The sequence below is a fragment of the Triturus cristatus genome, chromosome 4_1 (genome assembly GCF_964204655.1).
Source record: "Triturus cristatus chromosome 4_1, aTriCri1.1, whole genome shotgun sequence".
Classification (NCBI taxonomy): Eukaryota; Metazoa; Chordata; class Amphibia; order Caudata; family Salamandridae; genus Triturus; species Triturus cristatus.
Window position 1 is genome coordinate 1249574450 of NC_140585.1, and position 22202 is coordinate 1249596651.

The following is a 22202-nucleotide window of genomic DNA, read 5'->3' on the forward strand; positions in this document are numbered from 1 at the left end:
CCTGGAACTGCAGAAGTGCAAATCTGGTTCCCCAAGTGACCCTTGGCCAGCTAAACAATATAACGCCCTTGCGGGATTCCTCAACCCGCACCTAAACTCCATTTGGAATCTATCGCTTAGACTGGGCATTTACCCGGCAGCTTGGAAACATGCTCTTCTCCTACCCATCCTAAAAAAAGCCAACGCAGATCCAGAAGCCCCCTGTAACTATAGACCCATCTCTCTATTACCCTCTCCTGTGAAGGTCTTGGAGAAGCTAGTTTATCAGCAATTGGTCGGTTTCATTGAGACAAAGGGCCTTCTCCATGGCTCTCAATCTGGGTTTCGTTCCGGATATAGTACGGAATCAGCCCTAATTGAAATGGCGGACTCGATACGCTGGGCGGTAGATTTAGGCTCTAAGGCGGTGTTAGTGCTGTTAGACTTGCCTGCAGCATTTGACACCGTCTCCCATCCCATCCTCCTGAACCGTCTAAAGTCCATAGGAGTTCATGGCACAGTATTGACCTGGTTAACATCTTTCATCTCCGACTGCAAAGAACAGGACCCTTTATGTCTCCTGTTAAACCTCTTAAATGGGGTGTGCCCCAGGGCTCAGCCCTGAGCCCGCTTCTTTTTAATGTTTATTTAACCCCGCTGACTGAGATGATCTCGAAAACTGGGATCAAAATTACATCATATGCTGATGACACTCAGCTACTGTTCACCTTTAATGATGTATCTGCCGCCACTTTTGATCCCCTTAAAGTGTGTCTTAAGAATATTGCGGCCTAGATGGACCGCAATTTCTTGAAACTCAATGCAGATAAGACCGAGATCTTATTTTTCAACCTACCTTCTCCTCTCTCCTCTAATTTGTGGTGGCCTGAGGAACTAGGCACTGCCCCTCTTCCCAAGGACTCGGTTAAGAATTTGGGCGTTAGATGGGACAAACATCTATCCCTTGCCGTGCAGGTTCAAACAGTTTCTGCTGCCTGCTTTGGCAAAATCAAAACTATCAGAAAATTCATTAACTATCTGCCTAACGCTACTCGAAAAACTGTGGTCCATGCTCTGATAACTTCACACCTGGACTACGCGAATGGATTATATCTGGGTCTTTCTTTAGGCTTGCTCCGCAGACTCCAGACGGTACAAAACGCTGCGGCCCCTTTAGTCTGCGGCGTTCCGCTCAGACAACACATCTTCCCCTTTCTACGACAACTGCACTGGCTACCCATTGCCAAGCAAATTGAGTTTAAGGCTCGGACACTAGCTTTTCGGGCTGGCAAAGGTCTAGGACCGGCTTACCTTAGGAGGAGACTTCGTCCTTATTGTCATTCCAGATCCTTACGGTCCAACACTAAACATCTGCTTGTCACCTCCAGGTTTCAAAAAGACAGATCAGGAGGGAAATCATTTGAGGTGGGCGCCACTCAATGTTGGAACAATCTTCCCCTTCATTTGCGCCTGATTCAGTCAGAACTTGAGTTTCGTAAGTCTCTCAAGACCTGGCTATTCAGCCGCCAGGATTAGTCATTGCTCTTGCTTTGCCCCGCTCTCTGTCTGTTATAGCGCCGGGACACCCCGTTGGGGTAGCTGCGCGCTTAATAAATGCCTTATTATTATTATTATTATGAGTGGTGGGTTTCCCCAAGGGGCTCAAAAACAGCAACATGATGGACTATCTCGTAACACGGTTCTGCACTGTAGTGGCCCCAAAGAGACTTTTCCAATTCTTTGATCTGGAGAAGGCATACCAGGTGCCGGCGCAATCCTCACCACGTATGCACCTCTGTGCCCACTTGGTCGCTAGACTGTTCAACTACAGGGACAGAAACAACCTACTACGTGCTGCTCAATATATGGCCTTGATGTGGGTCGAAAATAACCTGAACGCTATCTTCCTGGACTACATGTCGGTGGTCCATTGGAAAAAAACCTCATTCGTGGAGGCAAAACGTGACCTGTTCGCACACCATCAAGGGAGAGCCTTTCGGACTCATCCTGTGCCGGTACTGACAGTAATTTGTTCTTGGAGGGTCCTACCCAGGGTCTGTGCCTGGCTCCACACAATTGATGATTTCTGACCCACTTCCTCCAGTCACACCTTGTTGGCACCAGTTTGGGGCCATAGAGGACAAGATGGTCCACAGATCTCTTGGTCTATTTCTCCAGAGTAACAGTTGATGCAGGTCATCGTACTTGAGCTAAGGACCGAGATGGTGAGCAGAAGGCAGCCCGCACATATGAGTGCACAGAGATTGGCCACCCCTCTCCCCTTTGCCTTTTGAGCACTATTACACCCAGGTTACTGTTTTGATGGGGTTTTGGGCACCTGATTGTTGTCAGTACGCCCTGGGAGGTGAGAGGTGGGGATTTTTTGTACATGTTGGAAGGGCACATGATCAGGACCGGACTGGGAACCAAAACCAGCCCTGGCAAAGTGCTTGGCCGCCCCCTCGAGGCTTGGGGGTGCCGCCGAGCCCTTTGCCAGGACCGGTTTTTGCCGATTTTGTTACAGAGCCGATTTTGCAGCTATGCTGCAAAAACGGCCCTGTAACAAAAACGGCCCCCAGGGTCCCAAAACTGGCCCCCACCCGTGCGGCGCACCGGGGGATTGCCCGGTGCCCGCTACGTCCAGTCCGGCCCTGCACATGATGTTTAGGTTGACATGCTTTCTAGGGTCTCCTACCCATCGCGACAGTCAGAGGTCAACTCTCTCACACAAGCTGACTGTGGTCCTATCCACATGGGGTCGGTTGACAGGGCCTTGTCAACTGTTCAGACTTAAATACGGCATCCCTGGTACCTAACTATACCATCCTCACATGGAATATCAGAGGCATGCTTTCTGCTTGTAACAACACCTCATATATTCCTACTTGAAAAGGAGCAATGGTGAATTTGCTCTACTCCAGAAAGTCACTTGGTGGGATCTGAGGTCTTTAATCTACAGCGTAGATGAAGAGATCAGGTCTACACAACCAGTGCCTCCTCTTTCCCCGGGGAAATCTTATCTGGATCCGGTGGGGGTCCCGTTTAGCTGCACCTTGCTGAAGGTAGACAAAGAAGGCAGATAAGTGTTCATTCAGGGTACCTTAGATGGTAGGCCTAGGCCACTAATGTTTGATTGTATATATGCCCCCACCCTTAACCACTTTCTGTTCCTGGAGTCTTTGGCATCGATACTAGGAGGCAGAGAATATAACTGCGTAGCAGACATTTCACTCGATCTATCCACTCCTCCAATTCTTGACTGCCTGACCCAAAGGCTGGCTAGCTACTTTCAGGAGTGGATGGAGAACTGGGACCTCCGAGATCTCTGGAGACACAGATATAAGTCTTTGTTTTACTCCCTGATACATGACTTACATGTTAAGAGGGACACGATACGGGTTTCCCCGACTATGGGATTGGTTACTACCCAGATAGAGCGCTAACCCATGCATTCTCAGACCACAAATCACTCCTGATGTGCCTAGGCTGGGGAAAGAGACTCGCTCAGATTCCTACTTCATCCTGAGCTGTTTCATGACCCTGTCTGTAGGGACTCATTGGGGGAGGCCATCATAGAACGCTTCCAACACAATGCTTGCTCTGCACCCACATTCACGATTTGCAAGGCATTCAAATTAGTGATTGGGGTCCACTTGGTAAACAGATGGGGTCCACAAATCCCTGGAGTCAGAACTATCTCAGTTATACACACCCTTTTAGATCTGGAGGCCTGTCCTCTGCTGGATACTACCCCTTGCCTGTTACTCTTAGATGCGCAGAAACAGCACTCTCAAGCGTTATTGAGACTAAGTCTCTTTTTGTAGAGGGAATAAGTGACTAAGATGTACACTGAGGGGGGCAAAGTAGGGCAACTTCTAGCATGGCTCATCACCTCGGAGCACCACAACCGTACAGTGCGGGTGCACCACACTAATGATGGAACGTTGAATCACACACAGACTGACATGCCCTACATATTCATACAACACTACAGAGATGTGTACAGTGAGTTCTGTCTGGCAGAGGATGATATCATTAACAGATTCCTGGACAGGGCAACTCTACCCATGCGCTCAGACGATGTACGACATTCGCTTAGGCGACAGATCACGGAACAAGAAATCAGAGGAGCCATCAAAGTTTTGGCCCTTGGAGAACCCTATGGGTAGACGGTTCCTGCAGATGTTTGCCAGGCTTTTGCCTCTCTCCTTGCTCCACATCTGGTAAAGCTGTACATGGAGGCTTGGGAGAAAGGTACTCTACACCTATCCTGCCAAGAAGCTTTACTGATATCCCTACCAAAATTGTGTAAGAACCTGGAGGAGAACTCCTCCTTCCACCCTCTGTTGATGTTAAACACTGACTATAAAGTTCTTAGTAAAATCCTGGCCTGCAATCCTATAACCCCACCAACACCTATTGGCACATACAGACCAAAATAGATTTATCCCACACTAGCATACTTCCTTAAAAATCAGACACCTTCACCGGGTGTTAGATGGGACCTCCCTGAAGGGCCTCTCGGACACTGTTGTCCTCTCAATCAACTGACAAATGGAGCTCGATATGCTACACTGGCGATACACGCACAGTGCAATGCAACGCATAAACCTAGGACCCGATTGAAATAAAGGGATCACACTGCTGTATAACAGAGCATAGGCAAGAGTAAAATATTTCAGAATCCTTCGAGATTTGAACAGGCACCAGACAGGGATATCCTCTGTTCCCCCTACAGTTTGAGTTGACCATTCAGCCCTTAGCTGGGGTCACCCAAAGGCTGCATGACAGGGAACATAATATCTCCTTGTGCGACAATGATATGCTCTTGTTCCTTTGAGACACAGAGACAGGAGTACCATGGGGGGGGCCTCTATGCTCCACCTGGTGGGGGAGGCAATGGGCTTCCTCACTAACTTGGAGAAGAGATGTGCATTCCTAGTGTGCAGTGATCATAGAAAAACCCTGCAGGTGGTCCGAAATCGGGGTATCCGACGGGAACCCCAGATGTTCCATACCTCGAGGTTAAAGTTTTTCACAAAGATGTAGATAGCCAGGAAGGAAACCTGGGTGGGGTGCTCTTCTCGCTAAGAGGTAGTGTTGCATTTGGGCGCACACTGCACTTCTCATCAATAGCGCTCACTGAAATGATCATCCTGCCCAGGGTACTGTATTTTGTTTTTATCCTCCCTCTCTGGATGCCCTGATCCTGGTTCTGATCCTTGGATACCCTGATACATGAACTACATTTTGACGGAGGCATGTGTGGAACCTCTTTACGCATCCTTCAACGCCCCAGTAGAGAGGGCGGTATGGAAGTCCTAAACTTCGAGTTGTTCCACCTAATGGCTTGGGTGCAATGACTGGCCCGATGGCTCGCCGTACTAAATCGGGAAGAACTGGGATGTTACGGCACCCGTCACACAGAGGGAACACTAGAATTCCTCCTCCTGGGGGATCATCCCCATCGGGCCCACTCCCCTAACTATTCTGAATAACCATAGGGTGCTTGGGGAAATTCATCTGGCTTGCGGGTCACCCCCGTCCATACTCCCCATTGTTACCACTGGTTGGCCTCCCAACTTCCAGGACAGTCACCTCACAATACGGAGATTAAGCACCTGGACAGCTGCAGATCTGTCAGCAACTGTTTTGACGAGGGCAGACTAAGGGGCATATTAACAACGGCCAGCGATAATTATCGCTGGCCGTGCTTAGCGATAATTATGTTATCGCAGGCTATCTCTGGTATTTATCGCCCTGGTAGCGCGTTATTAACAACGCGTTACTCCAGGGCGATACAAATTCCAGAGATAGCGAGTTTATCGCCCTTTTACAGGGAACATCGCTGGTTTTAACCTTGCTGATACGACCCACAGGGTTGTATCAGCATAATCCACCCCCTATGTTAGGGATGGCTAAATCAGGATTTTAGTAGACGTTAGGTTTTGGCGAAAACCGCAGTTTTCGACAAAATCTAATGTGTGCTAAAATCATGTGGGCTGCCTTGTAAATATCGCGATGTAAACATCAGCGATATTTGCAAGGTAGTCCATCTTGGGTATGCCCAGTAACGCCCACTCTGCTTCTCATTGGAGATGCAAAGTGAGGCGTTGGGAAAATGGGTGCTAACATGCGATTATGCATGTTAGCACCCTCTTGTAAATAGGGCGCTGGTTTTATCTCCGCTTTTTTGGTTTTGTAAGCCAAAAAAGCGGAGATAATGCCCTTGTAAATATGCCCCTAAGATTGCTAGAGTTGCTTCTAGCAGATTCTGGATTACCCACCTCACAATTCCTAATGTATGCTGCAGTCACCTGGGTAATACATGAATAATAGCAGGCAGGACAGACCGAACCACTTACACACGGAGTATTACAAATTGTCCTCACATTCGGGGTTGGCAGGGAGGTGGTTTCCTGGCTCTATAAATCGGCCCTTCTTCAGATCCAGGCAGATTTATCGCTGCTCAGACGACAGTGGGAAAATGCATTGAACCGGGTGTTACACAACAAAGAATGGGCCAGGGTACTGGAACATGACCATACTGCGTCACACAACACCACCAGATTCTGCTACACCCAGTTTAATTAACTTCACCCGATATATCTCACTTCACACAAGCTCAACCCGATACAGTGCACAGCTGACACAAAATGTCCCAGATGCACTGAACTAGACATCGACTTATACACATGACCTGGTCTTGCTCAGGGATAACACGGTACTGGCAGGGCCTGATGGCAGACCTAGAACGCACATATGGAAGATGGAGGTGTATCTTTTAGGACTGTCTTCCACCTCAAAGGTGAAAGCCCACTAGATTCTTGAGAATGGCCCTGTTTCCTTCCAGGTAGACCCTCACCATGCACTCGAGGTCCCTCGGGGGACCCCCCAACTGTAGGTGGAAGAGAGAGGTCGAATACTAGGCACTAGTGGAGGAATCCACATTTAAGAGACAAGGGATTGAAGGAAGGAAGAGATCTGCGACGTCACCCAACCGTGGATGATCGGGCATCCATTCTGGCAGCCTTTGTGAGAAAAGAGGATAGTAATTCCTGTTGCTGCTAGTTCGCACAGCTACGACAACGAGCGCTGCTACCCGTCCCCCGGACATGACCTCAATATGCTTATGCAGGCGTGGTGTGAGAACAACCGCTAGGTGACCCCTGATCATGTACCCACAGTTATGGTATTGTTACCATTTGACTTAGTTATAGATGGCCCTGGCTACAACTGGTGCCGATCCTATATGAACAGCTCAATCGCTTTTGGCCGCACTTGCCCAGCTTCATGTCTTGTGGACTCGTAGAAGCTCATTACCCGTGGCCTCTTAATGCCAATGGTGTTAGAAACAGCATTTACAATTGTGAGATAAGCGGTAACAACGTGGATCTCTACTTTCAAACTTAAATTTCAGCTGCAGAGGGCAGCCTTAATCTCCAAGAGAAAGTGCAAAGGGAAGTGCTGAGTTATGAGGATGCTGACCCAAATTAATGATTCCCCCAGTAACTCTCTATTAGAGATTTGATTTGACCCAATTCCAGAGGTATTGATACCACTGTTAGTAGCAAATGTCAGGTTGGGGAAATACCAGCTCACTTTGTGGGCCACTCATTATGACTGCCTGACTGGGACAATTGGAGAAGCCATTATTTCATCTAAAGAGACGAAATAGAGAGATTTTTTGATAAAGATGAAACTATGAGCAAATCTTATTAGGCTAGGAAGAATCTGTGAAATTAATTTATGATCAATACGAAGCTGTTCTGTCCTATTCTATCCGGTTTAAATCTCCTGCATTTACAGCCTTGGATTAGGACCAGGTTGCAACACCAAAGTTAACAATGAAAGTGAATAAACCTATAAAAACATGGTGTACTTGCAGATTTGAGAAGTTAGTAGGAAATGTGAGATGAAAGGGTAACGTCTCACTCAGCCAGATTGTGGAAGTAGGTATTTATAGCAGCATTGCAGCGTCCTATCACTCTCATTTTCTTGTTGATAATCTGAAATATTATAGAGTGTGTGTTAGAAGGTGGTTCTGACACTATGGGCCGCACGGATGTTTTGATTTTTGAGCACCTAATTGTTGAGCTTTTACTGTGGGGGAGCCTCATAAGTTGGGACTCACCCACAGTGAACTCAGGATGTAAGAGACTGCATGGGGATTTTACTGGTGTTCCCCTGGCTTGACCAGGCCACTGCGCAGCAGCTGGAGTAAGGGACACCGGGCTGGTTACATGCAGACACATGTGTACATGCGTGTGCACACGTGTACGGGCTGCGCAGGGGAGATTCCTAGCGTGTGCAGTCCAGGAGCAGCAACAAAGTGAATGGTGTGGCAGGACTTATGCAGTATTGGATGGTGATATGGAATAGGCTTTATACGCTGGAAAGAAACATGCCAGGGAAAGTCAGTGTGTTCTACTGTGTTTTCACTTCATTATTTCCCTAAGGGAATGTGGGACCCATGGCTAAATTAACTTCCACAAGGCCTACAGTTTCCAGACATGCACTAAAGTCCATTGTATTGGAGGTGAAAAGAAGTATTCTGCAGAGTCCAAAGTCATATTTGTACTGCTTTTGGGTCATCCAGAACTGTCATATTTCTGTGAGCCAGCCAGGACCAGACCCTGGCTGAGGGCTGACCTCAGCTGGATGGATTGATAACCTTTCTTCCACAAGCTAGGGCCTCCTCTCCACGAAGAGAAGATGGGAGGGGCTACAGGCTCATCCATCAGCAGCTGTCACTGGGTGCCAGGCACCAGGCTGCACCAAGGAGGGAAGGCAGTGTGGGCGAAAGGGGCTTCAGAGACACTGGATGACACCATTTTTAACAAACCCAGAGGCTGGACAAGAAGGAGGGAGCAGGGGCAGGGACGTGATGTGTCGCTGTTTGATAGGACCAACAGAGACTTCCTGCCAGCCCCCTACTCAACTTTTAAAAAGTGCCTGCACAGGAAGAGAAGCTCTCTGGGGTGTGTGCTCGGCTGAGGCTGAAGGTGCTGGAGCCTGGCGCAATGGGCAGTTGGAAGGAGAGACCCCCTGACTGCCCCCAGGACCCTATCAGCACCAGAAGAAGAGCCCAGGACTGGTGCACAGAAACAGGGGCCTCTGCGCAGGGACAAGAGGGGCCCAGAAAGAGAGCCTGGCGAAAGGCTGGCACAGGGAGCCAGTGAAGACAGCACACTGCAGAATCTACGCTCTCAGAGTCCCAGAGGTCAGAGGAGGGGGTCACCCTCACTTGTGAAATGGTGCTGGGGGAGCTGTTGGAGCAGGTGCTGGGGGAGCTGTTGGAGAGGCCCAGTCTTCCCAGCACGAAGAAATCTGCCATTTTGGTGCAGACTGGACAATCATTTATTGAGTGTTATTTTTGTGCACCTGCAAATGGCGATTACTAGCCCACACCACCTCCCTTGAGTAAGCCTCAGACTGCTCCGCAACGCTACCCTCTGAGAGTCAGGCGCTACAATTGGGTGGTTGGTTCCCAGTGAAGGACAAATGTAGTCATGTTATTTGTGCAGGCCTCACAAATGCTGCCTCGTTTTCCAAAATTGGTGTCTAGCGGCGGGAAACATAGTATCCCATTCTGGTGTGCATTTATAGCATTTGATAAGTCCAGTTTTGCCACACATTACCTATGCAGCAATGAGCAAATGGAAGAGCGCAAGGCTCTGAGAAAGGTTCAAAGTTTTGGTTATGTGAACTAAAGGTATGGGAAAGGAAAGCCCAGCGCCCATATGTGTCATGTGAAGTTATTATGGTTTAAATGTAAGCTGTATTGATATGACCGTGCTATGTTGATTATAATGTGCTAGCGGGATGGTGCTTTCCAGGAAATGATTGCATACAAATGTTCTAAGCCATATTGTACACCTTTGAACCCTAACACTACATACACTACACCTGCATGAGGAGGGTGTCTCCTCAAGAGATAGGGACAGCAACTGATACCTACATCACAGGTGGGGGTGTAGGGGTGGATTGACCTTCAAGGGGGACAGGAGAAGTAGGGGTCCTGGGAGGTTCCCGCGCTTTTTAAGGGCAGGGAGGGTTTCCACAGGAGGGGCCCCAGATATCCTTCCCCCACTGGAAGTTTCTTGCTAATGGCGCAGGCCAAAACCACTGGAAGGGTGGGGCAGGAGGTTTCTTTACCCCGGGTAGTAGCGCCCCAGGGGTTCCCATGGTGGGGGACCCCAAGAAACTTTTCCCACAGTGGGAGGAGGGTGTGGTAGAGTTGAGTGTCAGGCAGGTCCCCCAGGTTAACTGGTGGGGAGGTGAGCAACCCAGGGGTGGCCCCTGGTAGTGGGTGGCCCCCAAGGAGGGGAGTTCTTGAGTGATGGTGTGTAGTGGTAGCCCCTAGGTACCCTAGGTGGGCTAGGTAACTGACCCAGTGGAGATCTGAGTGGGGGCGATGTGCTCCCTAGTTTCCAGGGGAAGGGTTAGTGGTGGATCCTGAGGTGTCGGGGTCGGGTGGCCGGTGACCAGTCCGGTAGGTCCGGTGGGACTTGAACCCCAGGACCAGGTGCTGGTGGAGGGAACCTGAAGTGGTGGCTGGGGCGAGGCCTAGCCGGTAACCAGTCAGGTAGGTCCTGTGGGACTTGGACCCAAGGACCAAGAGCATGGGGGTGTTCCCCCAGCTGGAGGCAGGAGGTGGACTTCTGTCAGGTAGTACCACCCTGAACACAGGTGGGGCCTATCTTAAGTGAAGGGACCCTGTGTTTCGCGAAGGGGTGGTGCAGGCCTAGCCAGGATCTTTAGGGTCCCTGGCTGATGGAGGTAGTACCGCCCTGAAGCCAGGTGGGGCCTATCTTAAGTGAAGGGACCCTGTGTTTCATGAAGGGGTGGTGCAGGCCTAGCCGGGATCTTTAGGGTCCCTGGCTGAGAGTGGTAGTACTACCCTGAAGGCAGGTGGGGCCTATCTTAAGTGAAGGGACCCTGCTCTTCATAAAGGGTGGTGCAGGCCATCCAGGGACCATGTAGGTCCCTGGGCGGTCTCCCAAGGCGCTGCAGGGAGACCGGGGAGAGCCATGAGAGGTGGGCCTGGGTCTAGCTAACTCGGGACCCACAGGCTCTCTAAGGGTACTCCGGGAGGAGAGCGCACCTCTCGGAGGGAAGGGTACATAGGCCCTGTTCTCGCAGCGGAGAACAAGGAAGGGGTCTAGGTTCCCGGGGTAGTTGCCCGGTGGAGCTACTGACGGGGGGAATGAGCTGTAGGATGTCTGATGAGGCACCCTCAGTGTTCCTCCCTGGCACTGCCAGTGTGGTGGTGAGGCCGGTCTGAGGTCCTATCAAGGAGCCAGGCCAGTGGCCAAAGGGTGCTTTTCTGTGTCGGGAAGCACAAGTGGCTGTGCTTTCTTTAGGGAAGACAGTCATCCCGAAAGGGTGGTGGCAGCAGAATGACCTCAGCGGCAGGCTGAGGGTGAGGGTCCAGAGAGATTGCATCTTTGGGGTGCAAGGACCAAACGGAGAGAGGGTACTGGTTGGAACAAACTCTGGAAGGGAGACCAGCTAGTGACCCAGGGGATGGGATTTAGACCTATCCCAGAAGACCGCATCGGTGCTGAGGCACTGAACCCTTGTCCGGAGAAGTGGTAGGCATAGTGTTGCATGCCCAAGGGCAAAGTTAGGCTGAGTCCATGTAGACCATGAGTGACCTAGAGGTATCAAACCTAGAGCCCAGAGGGTTCTTAGGGTAGTCTGGGATCCCTGTCATGGGTGGAGATTTCATGGATGGGAGGAGTAGGTGGTCTAAGCGGATAACTGGTCAGTAAGGGGGGTCTGGTCAGAACCCCTTATAACTAGTTATCGCTGACTACGGGAAGTGTACCCCTGTAGAGTGGCTACTTCTTCCCTGTAGGAATCAGCTGGGCGCGGCGTGTGTTAGAAGGTGGTTCTGACACTATGGGCCGTCCGGATTTTTTTATTTTTGAGCACCTAATTGTTGAGCTTTTACTGTGGGGGAGTCTCATAAGTTGGGACTCACCCACAGTGAACTCAGGATGTAAGAGACTGCATGGGGATTTTACTGGTGTTCCCCTGGCTTGACCAGGCCACTGCGCAGCAGCTGGAGTAAGGGACACCGGGCTGGTTACATGCAGACACATGTGTACATGCGTGTGCACACGTGTACGGGCTGCGCAGGGGAGATTCCTAGCGTGCGCAGTCCAGGAGCAGCTACAAAGTGAATGGTGTGGCAGGACTTATGCAGTATTGGATGGTGATATGGAATAGGCTTTATACGCTGGAAAGAAACATGCCAGGGAAAGTCAGTGTGTTTTACTGTGTTTTCACTTCATTATTTCCCTAAGGGAATGTGGGGCCCATGGCTAAATTAACTTCCACAAGGCCTACAGTTTCCAGACATGCACTAAAGTCCATTGTATTGGAGGTGAAAATAAGTATTCTGCAGAGTCCAAAGTCATATTTGTACTGCTTTTGGGTCATCCAGAACTGTCATATTTCTGTGAGCCAGCCAGGACCAGACCCAGGCTGAGGGCTGACCTCAGCTGGATGGATTGATAACCTTTCTTCCACAAGCTATGGCCTCCTCTCCACGAAGAGAAGATGGGAGGGGCTACAGGCTCATCCATCAGCAGCTGTCACTGGGTGCCAGGCACCAGGCTGCACCAAGGAGGGAAGGCAGCGTGCTTTTACCTGCGATTCCTTTTAAAGTGAAGAGGCACACTGCAGGAGAAGTGTAGTTGCCAGGAGTACTTCTTTTGAAGGGACTGTAAGTCACATGTGTAAGGAGATGTCATAAGCCAAGTGGGGCTATGTTGCCAGACAGTCCTGCTAGGGTGTCTGGCTGTATATGCGCAATCCTGTGATTTCATCTGTGATGCCTTTAGGGGCTATAATTGCAATGCATTCAAATGATCAACCAAGGTGATGAGTACTGTCATTCGAAAGTGTGCGTAAACATGTATTCTTGCTGCTGCGCTTAGGTGAAGACCCCAGACTGCTAGCCCTTAAGATATAGAGGTGCATACTTTATGGTCAGTAGCAGATGCTCAGTCAGGGTCATGTGTCACCAAGGCAGGTTTACCCCTTTTTAATGCTTGTTGAGGTAATGGGGTGGGTCGCCACTGGGATGGTGCCAGTGCGCAGGGCCCTCGCTCCAGGTTATGTTCAACTAACTGAATTGGGGGCAAGTTGATGTGCATACATGGGAGTGGTGGTACTAAACCCCACCCCCCCTGCGGGAGGGGTGGAGATGTTATGCAATGTCACAAAGTAATTCCAACAGCTTATGTATATTTGTAAATTGGTGCATAGTATTGAGTGGTGTGTGTGTTTAATAAATGTACTCTTACTTTTATAAAGCAAAGTACAGACTGGACAATCAATTATTGAGTGTTATTTTTGTGCACCTGCAAATGGTGATTACTAGCCTACACCACCTCCCTTGAGTAAGCCTCAGACTGCTCTGCAACGCTACCCTCTGAGAGTCAGGCGCTACAATTTGGTGGTTGGTTCCCAGTGAAGGACAAATGTAGTCATGTTATTTGTGCAGGCCTCACAGATGCTGCCTCGTTTTCCAACAGTGTAACACAGGATGTTCTGTGTCTCTTACCCCTCCCCAGGCACAGCTGCAGTCCCCGCATTCCGCATGGCCTTTGAAGCAGAGGCCGGTCAGGATATCGACTTCAAAGAGATCTGGGCGTTGGTTTTTGTAGAGAGACGACGGCCGGTGCTGCCTGAAGTTTGGAAAGGAGACCCTGAGGTAGGTTGTCTTTGGCTGCTGACCTTGGTGAATCTTTGGATGCTTTAACCTATAAATGATACTTTAATGACATTTTAACTACATAAGGAGAAGAGAGGCTCACACCCAAGCTTGTTATGTCCTGTTGTACAGATTTGTGGAGTGCACTAACATCCAGGAGGGTATCCTGGCGCTGAGCAGGTTTGCATCTAGGCACACCGAGAGGAACTACTCGAAATCCAAGTATTCAGCTTCTTGCAGAGTTCAAGATGTGAGGCGGAGGAGGCTCTTATGTGTAGCGGCAGGTCGTTCCATGCTTTAGGAATGATGTAGGAGGAGGCTTGGCCACCTGATTTGGTTTTCTGTTGGACAGTTGATAAATAAATGTTCACCCTAAACAACAATGGAGAAAACACATTACGAAAACTGTCTTCTGTTGCTTGGAAATATCCACTCTTGTCCTCCATGAGTATGTAATTAAACTAAACAACCCCTGAACATGTTGGGCCCGATTCACAAACGGACTTACGACTCGTATAAGTTGAAAGTGCAGAGTGTCGCGCATTGGTGGCAGAATCTCCACACAGGGCACTGCAGTGCAGAGATTCTGCCACGAGTCTGCACTTGTAACTTTACAAGTCGTAAGTCCCTCTGTGAATCAGGCTCCTTGTCTTCTGAAAAGAACTATATCAGATTGTGGCTGAGATCCCCTGTGCAGTTTCAAAAGCAAATGTTTGCAGATTTTTGCAAACATAGCTTATCTGATAGAGACTACTAGCTGCAGATTCCTTCACGTAGAATTATCCCCAGGCGTGAGACTGGATCCGGAAACTTTTTGCCACAGCATCCCTGCGCGCCGGGGGCGGGGCGACATCACACGACTCCGCCCAGGTGTCGTCCGCGTACCTGACGGTCTCGGTCCTTTGACAGGGTGGTCCTGTCTAAGGCCGAGGTGATGCCGCTACTGCGCCGGCAGCAGCTGGACCGTGCGGAGCCACAGAGGTCGGTGGACCCTCCTCGTCCCTCTCCGGGCCCCTCTCGTCCCTCCACACAGATGGCTGCCTCGTCGGAGGTTGAATCGTCCCTGGTGCCGCCACATGGGTTGTAGAGCGATCTTCGCCTCATTCTGGGCGGCGGCTGTCGAAGGGCTTCGTACCACTCCCCAGGCCTGTCTCGTTCCCCCGCGCAGGTGGCTGCCTCAGCGGGGGTCGGGTTGGCGTCACTCCGGCACCGCCTCGGGGCCGGTGCGGCTCCAGCTCTACTCCGGTCTCCACTCCGGTCCCCGGTGCGGGGTGACTTGGAGGTCTCTTGTCCGGCGACACCGGCTGGTGCCGACGTCCTACCTCAAGCAGCGGATTCTACGGCTCCGCGCAGGGGTCGTACCGCGGATTCATCTTCGGACGCTCCTTCTTCTCCAGAGGCATGCATATTGGTGTCGTCCTCCCTGGAGACTGGTCGCCGTGTGGTGTCTTTTTCACCGGCGTCGAAGGGCCCTTCCTGGGGCAGAGGTGTTCGTCGGAAGAGAGGCAGGTCTCTCATTCTTCAGCTCCTTCTGACTTCCAGGTCTGGCCCTTGCCCGCCCCGCTTGGCCTCGGGGACGGCCGCCTTAGTTTGCAGCCGTCGCCCACGGAGGAGCTGATTTCTCCACAGCGGGGCCCTACGGAGGCGGGTGCGGCCTTCGCTCACGCGGTGTCCACGGCTGTGGGCATCCTGCGCATGGGTGATCCGGTGGCTCACTTTCCGGCGGACCATCTATTGTAGGGCTCTGGTGGGAGTGAAATCTTACTTCCCTTTGAAGGTTTGCTCCTTTCTTCCCTGACGGGGGCTTGGAAGCGTACTGCCTCAGGGGACCTGGTGCCTCGGCATCTTCTGCACCGGCACATCCCGGCGTCGCATGACCCGGCGTGTCTTTCCCTCAGCCGCCAGCCCCCTTTTGCAGACTTCTTTTCCCTCCCTGCCGCCGCTGTTGACTCTGCCGTCCCGAGAGGCCCGCTGGCTGGACTCTTGGGGATGCAACATGTTCGCCTCAACCAGCGCAGCCCTGCGGGCCCTTAACACCTTGTGTGTGCTGGCTAGGGCCTCCTCCTATTTGTGGGACTCGGCAGAGTCTCTGGGATCTGCAGCATCCCAGGAGTCTGGCCTGGTGGACTTACGGCATCATGCATTGGATGGCCAGGAGCTTGCGGCGTTTATTCTCCGCTCCGCTCTGGACATCTCGGAGCTGCTGGGCCGGGCCATGGCTTCCTCAGTCACTCTCCGTCGCCATGCTTGGCATCGGGATGGAGTATTTCCTGAGAATATTCGGCAGCGACTCATTGATGTTCCGTTTGATGGCAGCCTGTTGTTCCATGCCCCCGGCCGACACCGCCATCCAAAGGCTCTTGGCAGGGCTCCGTCCTCCTCCTCCTCCTCCTCCTCCGTCCCCTCCTCAGTGACTTCTGAGTTGGGTTGATTCTGGGCTGTTCTGACTGTGCAGTGTGTTTTCTAGCCGTTTACGTCCTTTCTTGGGACTTTGGCATTGTTGGCTGCTGGACAGCCCTTGTTTTGATTGTGTGCGGTTCTGCAGGAGTTGTTGCGCAGACTTGGCTCTAAGATTGGGTCTTCTGCTTTGTTTGGGCTGCTTGTCAAGTCTTCAGTGGGGGTGTTCCTTTCCCCGTGGCTCTTTTGTTTTTTCCTCTGCGGCAGACGTTCTTCCAAAGAGGGTTCCCATATCTTGGGACTTTACGTACCCTATGTGGGGTAGTGATAGCTGTCATATGGCTTGCGCTCTGCTAGAGGGTTCTGGTCGCCTTCGGGTGCCTGTTGTCCATGGCGTTTAGGTAGGTTGCTTTTGCTTCCTGAGGTCGTGTGCGCGGCCACTCGTAGTGGTGGCCCGGGCATCTCCTCCTCTCCCTGCTCCTGTCTTGAGGCCTGGGATGATCCTGTGTTCTCCCTTGCTAGGTGTCGCCTACTCGGCCTTCCTGGGGCCTCAGGCTGTTCTTCTTGCTTCTGGCTTTGACTGCTGGCACTGTTCTGGCTGGCAGGCTACTTTCCATCTAGAGTGGGTTTGCCTTCTTTCCCCTAGTTTCCTTGGGTCCTCTAGGCTTCTTCTTCTTCTTCTTCCGCTTTCCTGTCTTGGCATTTATCGGAAGCTGTGTTGCCTTGTGAGGGGAGTGGGGTGCTTTGGCCTCTCAGTCCTTGCCCTTGGTTCCTCTGCTGTGAGTGTACAGGCCTCTTCAGCCTTCTTTCCCTCCTACATCCCCTTGGGGTCGGTGGGGTTATGCTTGTGGGCGTTCCCTTGGCCTGGCAGTGGCTAGGTTTTACCTGGTCCACAGCTCTGGTCCCCTGTGGGGCCCTCTGTTCTGCATTGGCTGGTGGGGTCCTTTCACAGACCCTCCTTCCCAGGGAGTATTGCTAGGGTATCTATTCTACGTTAAGGAATCTGCGGCTAGTAGTCTCTATCAGATATACGAGTTACTTACCTTCGGTAATGAGGTATCTGGTAGAGACGATTCTAGCCGCAGATTCCTTCACGGCCCGCCCTTCCTCCCCTATTCTGCGAGGACCCTTGGGTTGGTCTTCGGTACTTGCCTCCTGGTGGGGGGCTGTGTCTTCTGTGAGTGCCTTCCTTGTTCTTGCGGGTGACTCCGTCTGGGGTCGGTTCATTCCTCCTTTGGTCCTTGGAAGATGGGGTTCCGGTGCTCCGGTGCCCTGCTGCTCTGGCTACTCCGGGTTTTGGGGGGATTGCTTTCTATCCCTGTACTCCCTCCCCTCCCTTCCTTCCATTGCTATCCTCTGATTAAGGGTCATCGGGCCTTGTCTTGCCCTTGTCCCTTGTGGGTGGTTGCCCTCTAGGTTGGGGTGGCTTGGAAGTTTGTTGTCCCTGTCTGTCTTGGGACTGGTCCCATTCCTTGCTCAGGATGGGGGGAGTGGGCTTCCTACGTGTACCATGACTTAAACGCCTGTTCTTGCCTCCGGGGCACAGGGATGGGAGGTTGTCTATGTGCTGGCAGGGTGACTGCGCAGGTTTCTGCTTGTTCTTCTTTCCCTGCCCTTGGGTTCTGCGGTGTTGGCACTACCCTGGTGGTGTTGTTAGTCACCGTTTCTTTCCAATTTTTCTGCTCTTCGCACACTGTTCCCATGCTTCCACAGTTTTTTATCTGGTGGTTCCACGTTGTGGTGCGGAAAACTTCTCCGAAGAAAACTGACGTGGGCGCGCCGGGGCGGATGTTATGTGACCTCGCTGATGTCACGTACGCGGACGACGCCTGGGCGGAGTAACGTGATGTCTCCCGGCCCCCGGTGCGCAGGGATGCTGTGGCAAAAAGTTTCCGGATCCAGTCTCACGCCTGGGGATAATTCTATGTGAAGGAATCTGCAGCTAGAATCGTCTCTACCAGATACATCGTTACCGAAGGTAAGTAACTCGTACTTCAATTGCAAAAGAGGCCCCAGATGGAGCTATTTGTGTACCTGTGGCTGGTTCCTTTCATTACACTATACAACGATATGGAGAGTCAATGAGGTAACCACAAAGTGTGTGTCACACAGGCTAAAGCAAACTAAAAGTGCTTTTTTAAGGATAGGCTAAAAGCCCCCTATGTTCTCACCTATAACGTTGCTTAAAACTTCACGTCATGGAGACAGTGAAGAAATCTAAATGTCCGGTACTCCACAGCTTACCTTGCAGCATTTGTCTATTGTTCCACTAATTTTCTTCCTACTCCTACTTTCAACAGCATTTATTCGCTGTAAGTCAATCTACTAAATGGTACTCCACCATTGCAGGTGTCCTATGTCTAAAAAATAGACTAGCCATGCTCATGTAATATTAACGGTTATGCTAAGCCCATTCATGCCATGAGCTTATTCAAAGTCTCTCATAATCATATAAGCCCAGACAGTACCACAAACTAATGCATTATCAGTGTTCCCGTACAACCGATAGGGTGTTCAATCACCTCCGAATTAAGAGAGTCCTGTGCCTAGATCCGCTATTGTTTCCCATGGTGCTTAATTGTCAAAAATAATAAGTGCAGGTGCCCCAAATTTTTCCTTGATAGGCCCTGCCCACTTTCTTCACCAGTTACACTCTCTCCTCTAACAGACACTGCCCACTTCTACGTCTTCCCTCATTGGCTTTTTCTGGATGGACAGTGCCCATAGCTCGATTGAAGCTAGCAAGCCCGCCTTCCTAAAAGGGACTTGCACGTTCAAACCTCAGGACAATTTTGAAAAAAGTGTGTCAAATAATGCATTTAAAAGCCAGAAGGTTTACTTAATTTAATAAAAGTGACATAATTTGACAGGTCAGAGGTGGGGTGACACGTAGCCGGCAGACAAACATGCGAACAGGTCACTCCCACAGATATGGACAGCGACACCCCAATGGTACAGGGAGATTGGCCCCCAAAAAACACTCATGACCGGAGGGGTGCATGCATTCCCAAACACACCATAAAGTCAGATGTCACATGAAGTTAGGAACACATACCCAATTAGAACACAGTACACACGGTATACGCAGTGATCATGCGACCCTATTGCCCGCCATCTGGTCACATTACCCACTTGCCCCCATTGTGTCCACGCAAGGTCAAGGTTCACCTGCATTTGTTATGGCCTTATTTATGACTCCAAAGACAAGGCCCGCATTCTGTACCAAAAAAAGGATCGATGGAAACACTTTATGATGCCCAAAGAAATGTATAAAACATTACTCAGATTGATTGTACTTTGAGACAGTACTCAGACACGCATCAGTAACTGTACACAAGCTGAACTATTATATTAAACCAACTGTTCCTGTTTTGCCAAACGCCTTTTGTCTTTTGTTTGTTTAAGGTAAATCCATATTCGAGCAACAATCTTTTGTTCCAATAAGTTAAATGAAAAATGAAACTTAACACAATATATGAAAATGATAATAAAACACTGAACAAATAAATTGAGTGAAATTTTATAATACGCTTGAATGAAACACTTATCAAGGGTAGGGCTAGGTGGTTTCAGTTGTTAGCGGAATGAGTAACCCTTCAGTGAAATATATTTTAGAAAAACAAGTATAAAAGACTACGGTTATTACACTGAGGAAGTGAGTTGTTGGTCGTCTTCATGAGCGTCTTTACAGTGGCCCCTAATGCTGCTATCTTCCCTGCTAACAGAATCCTCAACATCATTTACATTTCGAAATGTACACAAACACTAAAATTATTATTATTTTTTTTAAAATATTTTTTTATCAAGAACATTGGGCATCAGTAATTCACAGGATCTATACACACTTACATCATTGACAGTACAAATATAGTTTTACCTATCCGAAAGCACCACTTGTACACAACTCCGTTAATCTTTTGTCTACAGCACCCCCCACCGCCCCCACCACTTTCCTTCCATTACTTTTATTCCGACCTTCAGACATCTTCCGATTGTGGTGGGTCACAAATATATCCCCTGAATTTGTTCCAGTCTCCCCAGATTCTTGCCCATTTTTGGGGGCATCCCCGATGTACATACACTGCCCTTTCTGCTACCATGGCTTCATCCATATCCTTACACCATTCTCTCAGCGTAGGAGACTCACTTGACCCCCACCTCCTTGCTATATTTCTTTTAGCAACCATGGTTCCCAGTGTTACCCAATCCTGCGCCGGGTGGGTTAGGTCAGTCGGCTCCCATATGTTTAATAAGCAACGTTTCGATTCTGGAAGCAATGAGTCCCCCTCGGTTTGCGACATAGTCCTCATTATCTTGATCCAATATGCCCTAATCTTCGGACATTCCCATATCGTGTGGTAAAAGGTACCCTCCTCCCCACATTCCCTCAGACAGAATTGATGCGCAGCCATCCCTATTTTGAAGAGGGTCACTCTGGTATAGTACGTACGGTGAAGCACTTTCAGTTGTATCAACCGCATGCGTGCCGCTATTGCCACCTCCCGAGGGGACGACAGCGCCTCCTGCCATTCTCCCTCATCCAGCTCTCCCAAATCTATGACCCATTTCCGTCTAAGCGCCAACATAGGGTCCGGTAGATTATTTACCAGCTTACGATAGGTGAACGAAGTGGCCCTTTTATGCATATATTCAGTCAGTAATCTATCCTCTAAGGGAGTGGCCTCGGCCAGGACGGTGCCTGCAGGTATAACCGCCTGTAGCGCATGCTTCACTTGCATATATCTATAGAATTCTGATGCAGCAAGTTCATACTTGGTCTGTAATTGCTCAAACGAAATTACCGCGCCCTTTTTCCAGAGATCACCTACCGTAGATATCCCGATCACATCCCATTTATCAAAGCCTTTACTATTCTTCAACCGCCCAAGGCGCTGAGAGGTCCAGAGTGGAGTCATTTGTGTAATAACCCCCTTCCAACCTAGCCTGGCATGTGCTTCATACCATATATGTACCGTGTGTGCTGTTGGCCCAATCAGGTGTTTGGATCTTGTTCTATTATACAGCACAGACATGACTCCATCCTCTCCCAGGCCCTGTCTATCCGCCTGGAATGCCGGGTCAGTTTGAGAGGCGTGCATCCAGCTATTAATCACTTTTAATTGGGCCGCCCAGTAATATAGTTGTATACTCGGGAGGGCTATACCCCCGTCGTACCAGCTTCTGACCAGCTTTACCTGTCCAATGCGCTCCGGTTTATTTCCCCAGATCAGACCTGAAACTTCCGACGCGATTGTATTAAAATAGCTCAGTGGCACTCGAAACGGGGTATTCTCCAAAACATACAAAAAACGTGGGAGTGCCATCATTTTAAAAAGTGCCGCCCGTCCCAGCATTGACAATGGCAGACCGCGCCATACTCTCGCATCACGCTGAACCCGCTCCAGGGGGGGTCTAAGATTTCTTTGCTGGAAGTCCTCAGGTGTAGATGTAATATGAATACCTAAATATTTGAAGGTCTTCTCCACGACCTGTAACGGGCAATCCCCGGGAAGCAACGGCGTCGGACCATGCAATACAAATAGGACCGATTTGGACCAGTTGATGGTGTATCCGGATACCCGCCCGAATATTTCACAGATATTTAAGAGCGTTCGGATAGAGCGTTCGGGGGATGCCAGGTATAGCAGCACATCATCCGGATAAAGGGAAATGCGGTCTTCCCAGTGTGGTGCCCATCGAAGCCCACAAATCATCGGTTCCCATCTGATCCACACCGCCAGCGGCTCCAACACCGATGCGAAGAGCAGCGGGGACAGTGGACACCCCTGGCGCGTTCATCGCGTCAGCGGGAAGTCTCCGGATATGTGCCCATTGGCCGCCACATGCGCTATTGGGTTAGCATAGAGCATCCGTATCCACGCACAGAATTTGGGGCCCAAACCGAAATGTCTGAGTACTGCAAAAAGATACGGCCACTCCACCATATCAAACGCCATTCGCGCATCAAGAGAAAGGATAACCGCCGGTTCCTGAATGTGGGACATGCGCGCTATTACTCCCTGTAGCCGCCGCAAGTTAAGAGCTGTGCTCCTATTTGGCATAAACCCAGACTGGTCTGGGTGAATTAATATCGCCA

General features: G+C 50.3%; 1 protein-coding gene across 1 annotated transcript in view; it reads left to right on the forward strand.

Annotated features, from left to right (window-relative positions):
- The window catches only part of AMHR2 (anti-Mullerian hormone receptor type 2), a 1019001-nt gene that overhangs the window by 743419 nt on the left and 253380 nt on the right, over positions 1–22202 (forward strand). The window contains exon 10 of the mRNA XM_085650742.1: positions 13569–13708. Coding sequence (XP_085506868.1) covers positions 13569–13708 — 140 coding nt within the window. The remainder of the gene's footprint in view (positions 1–13568; positions 13709–22202) is intronic.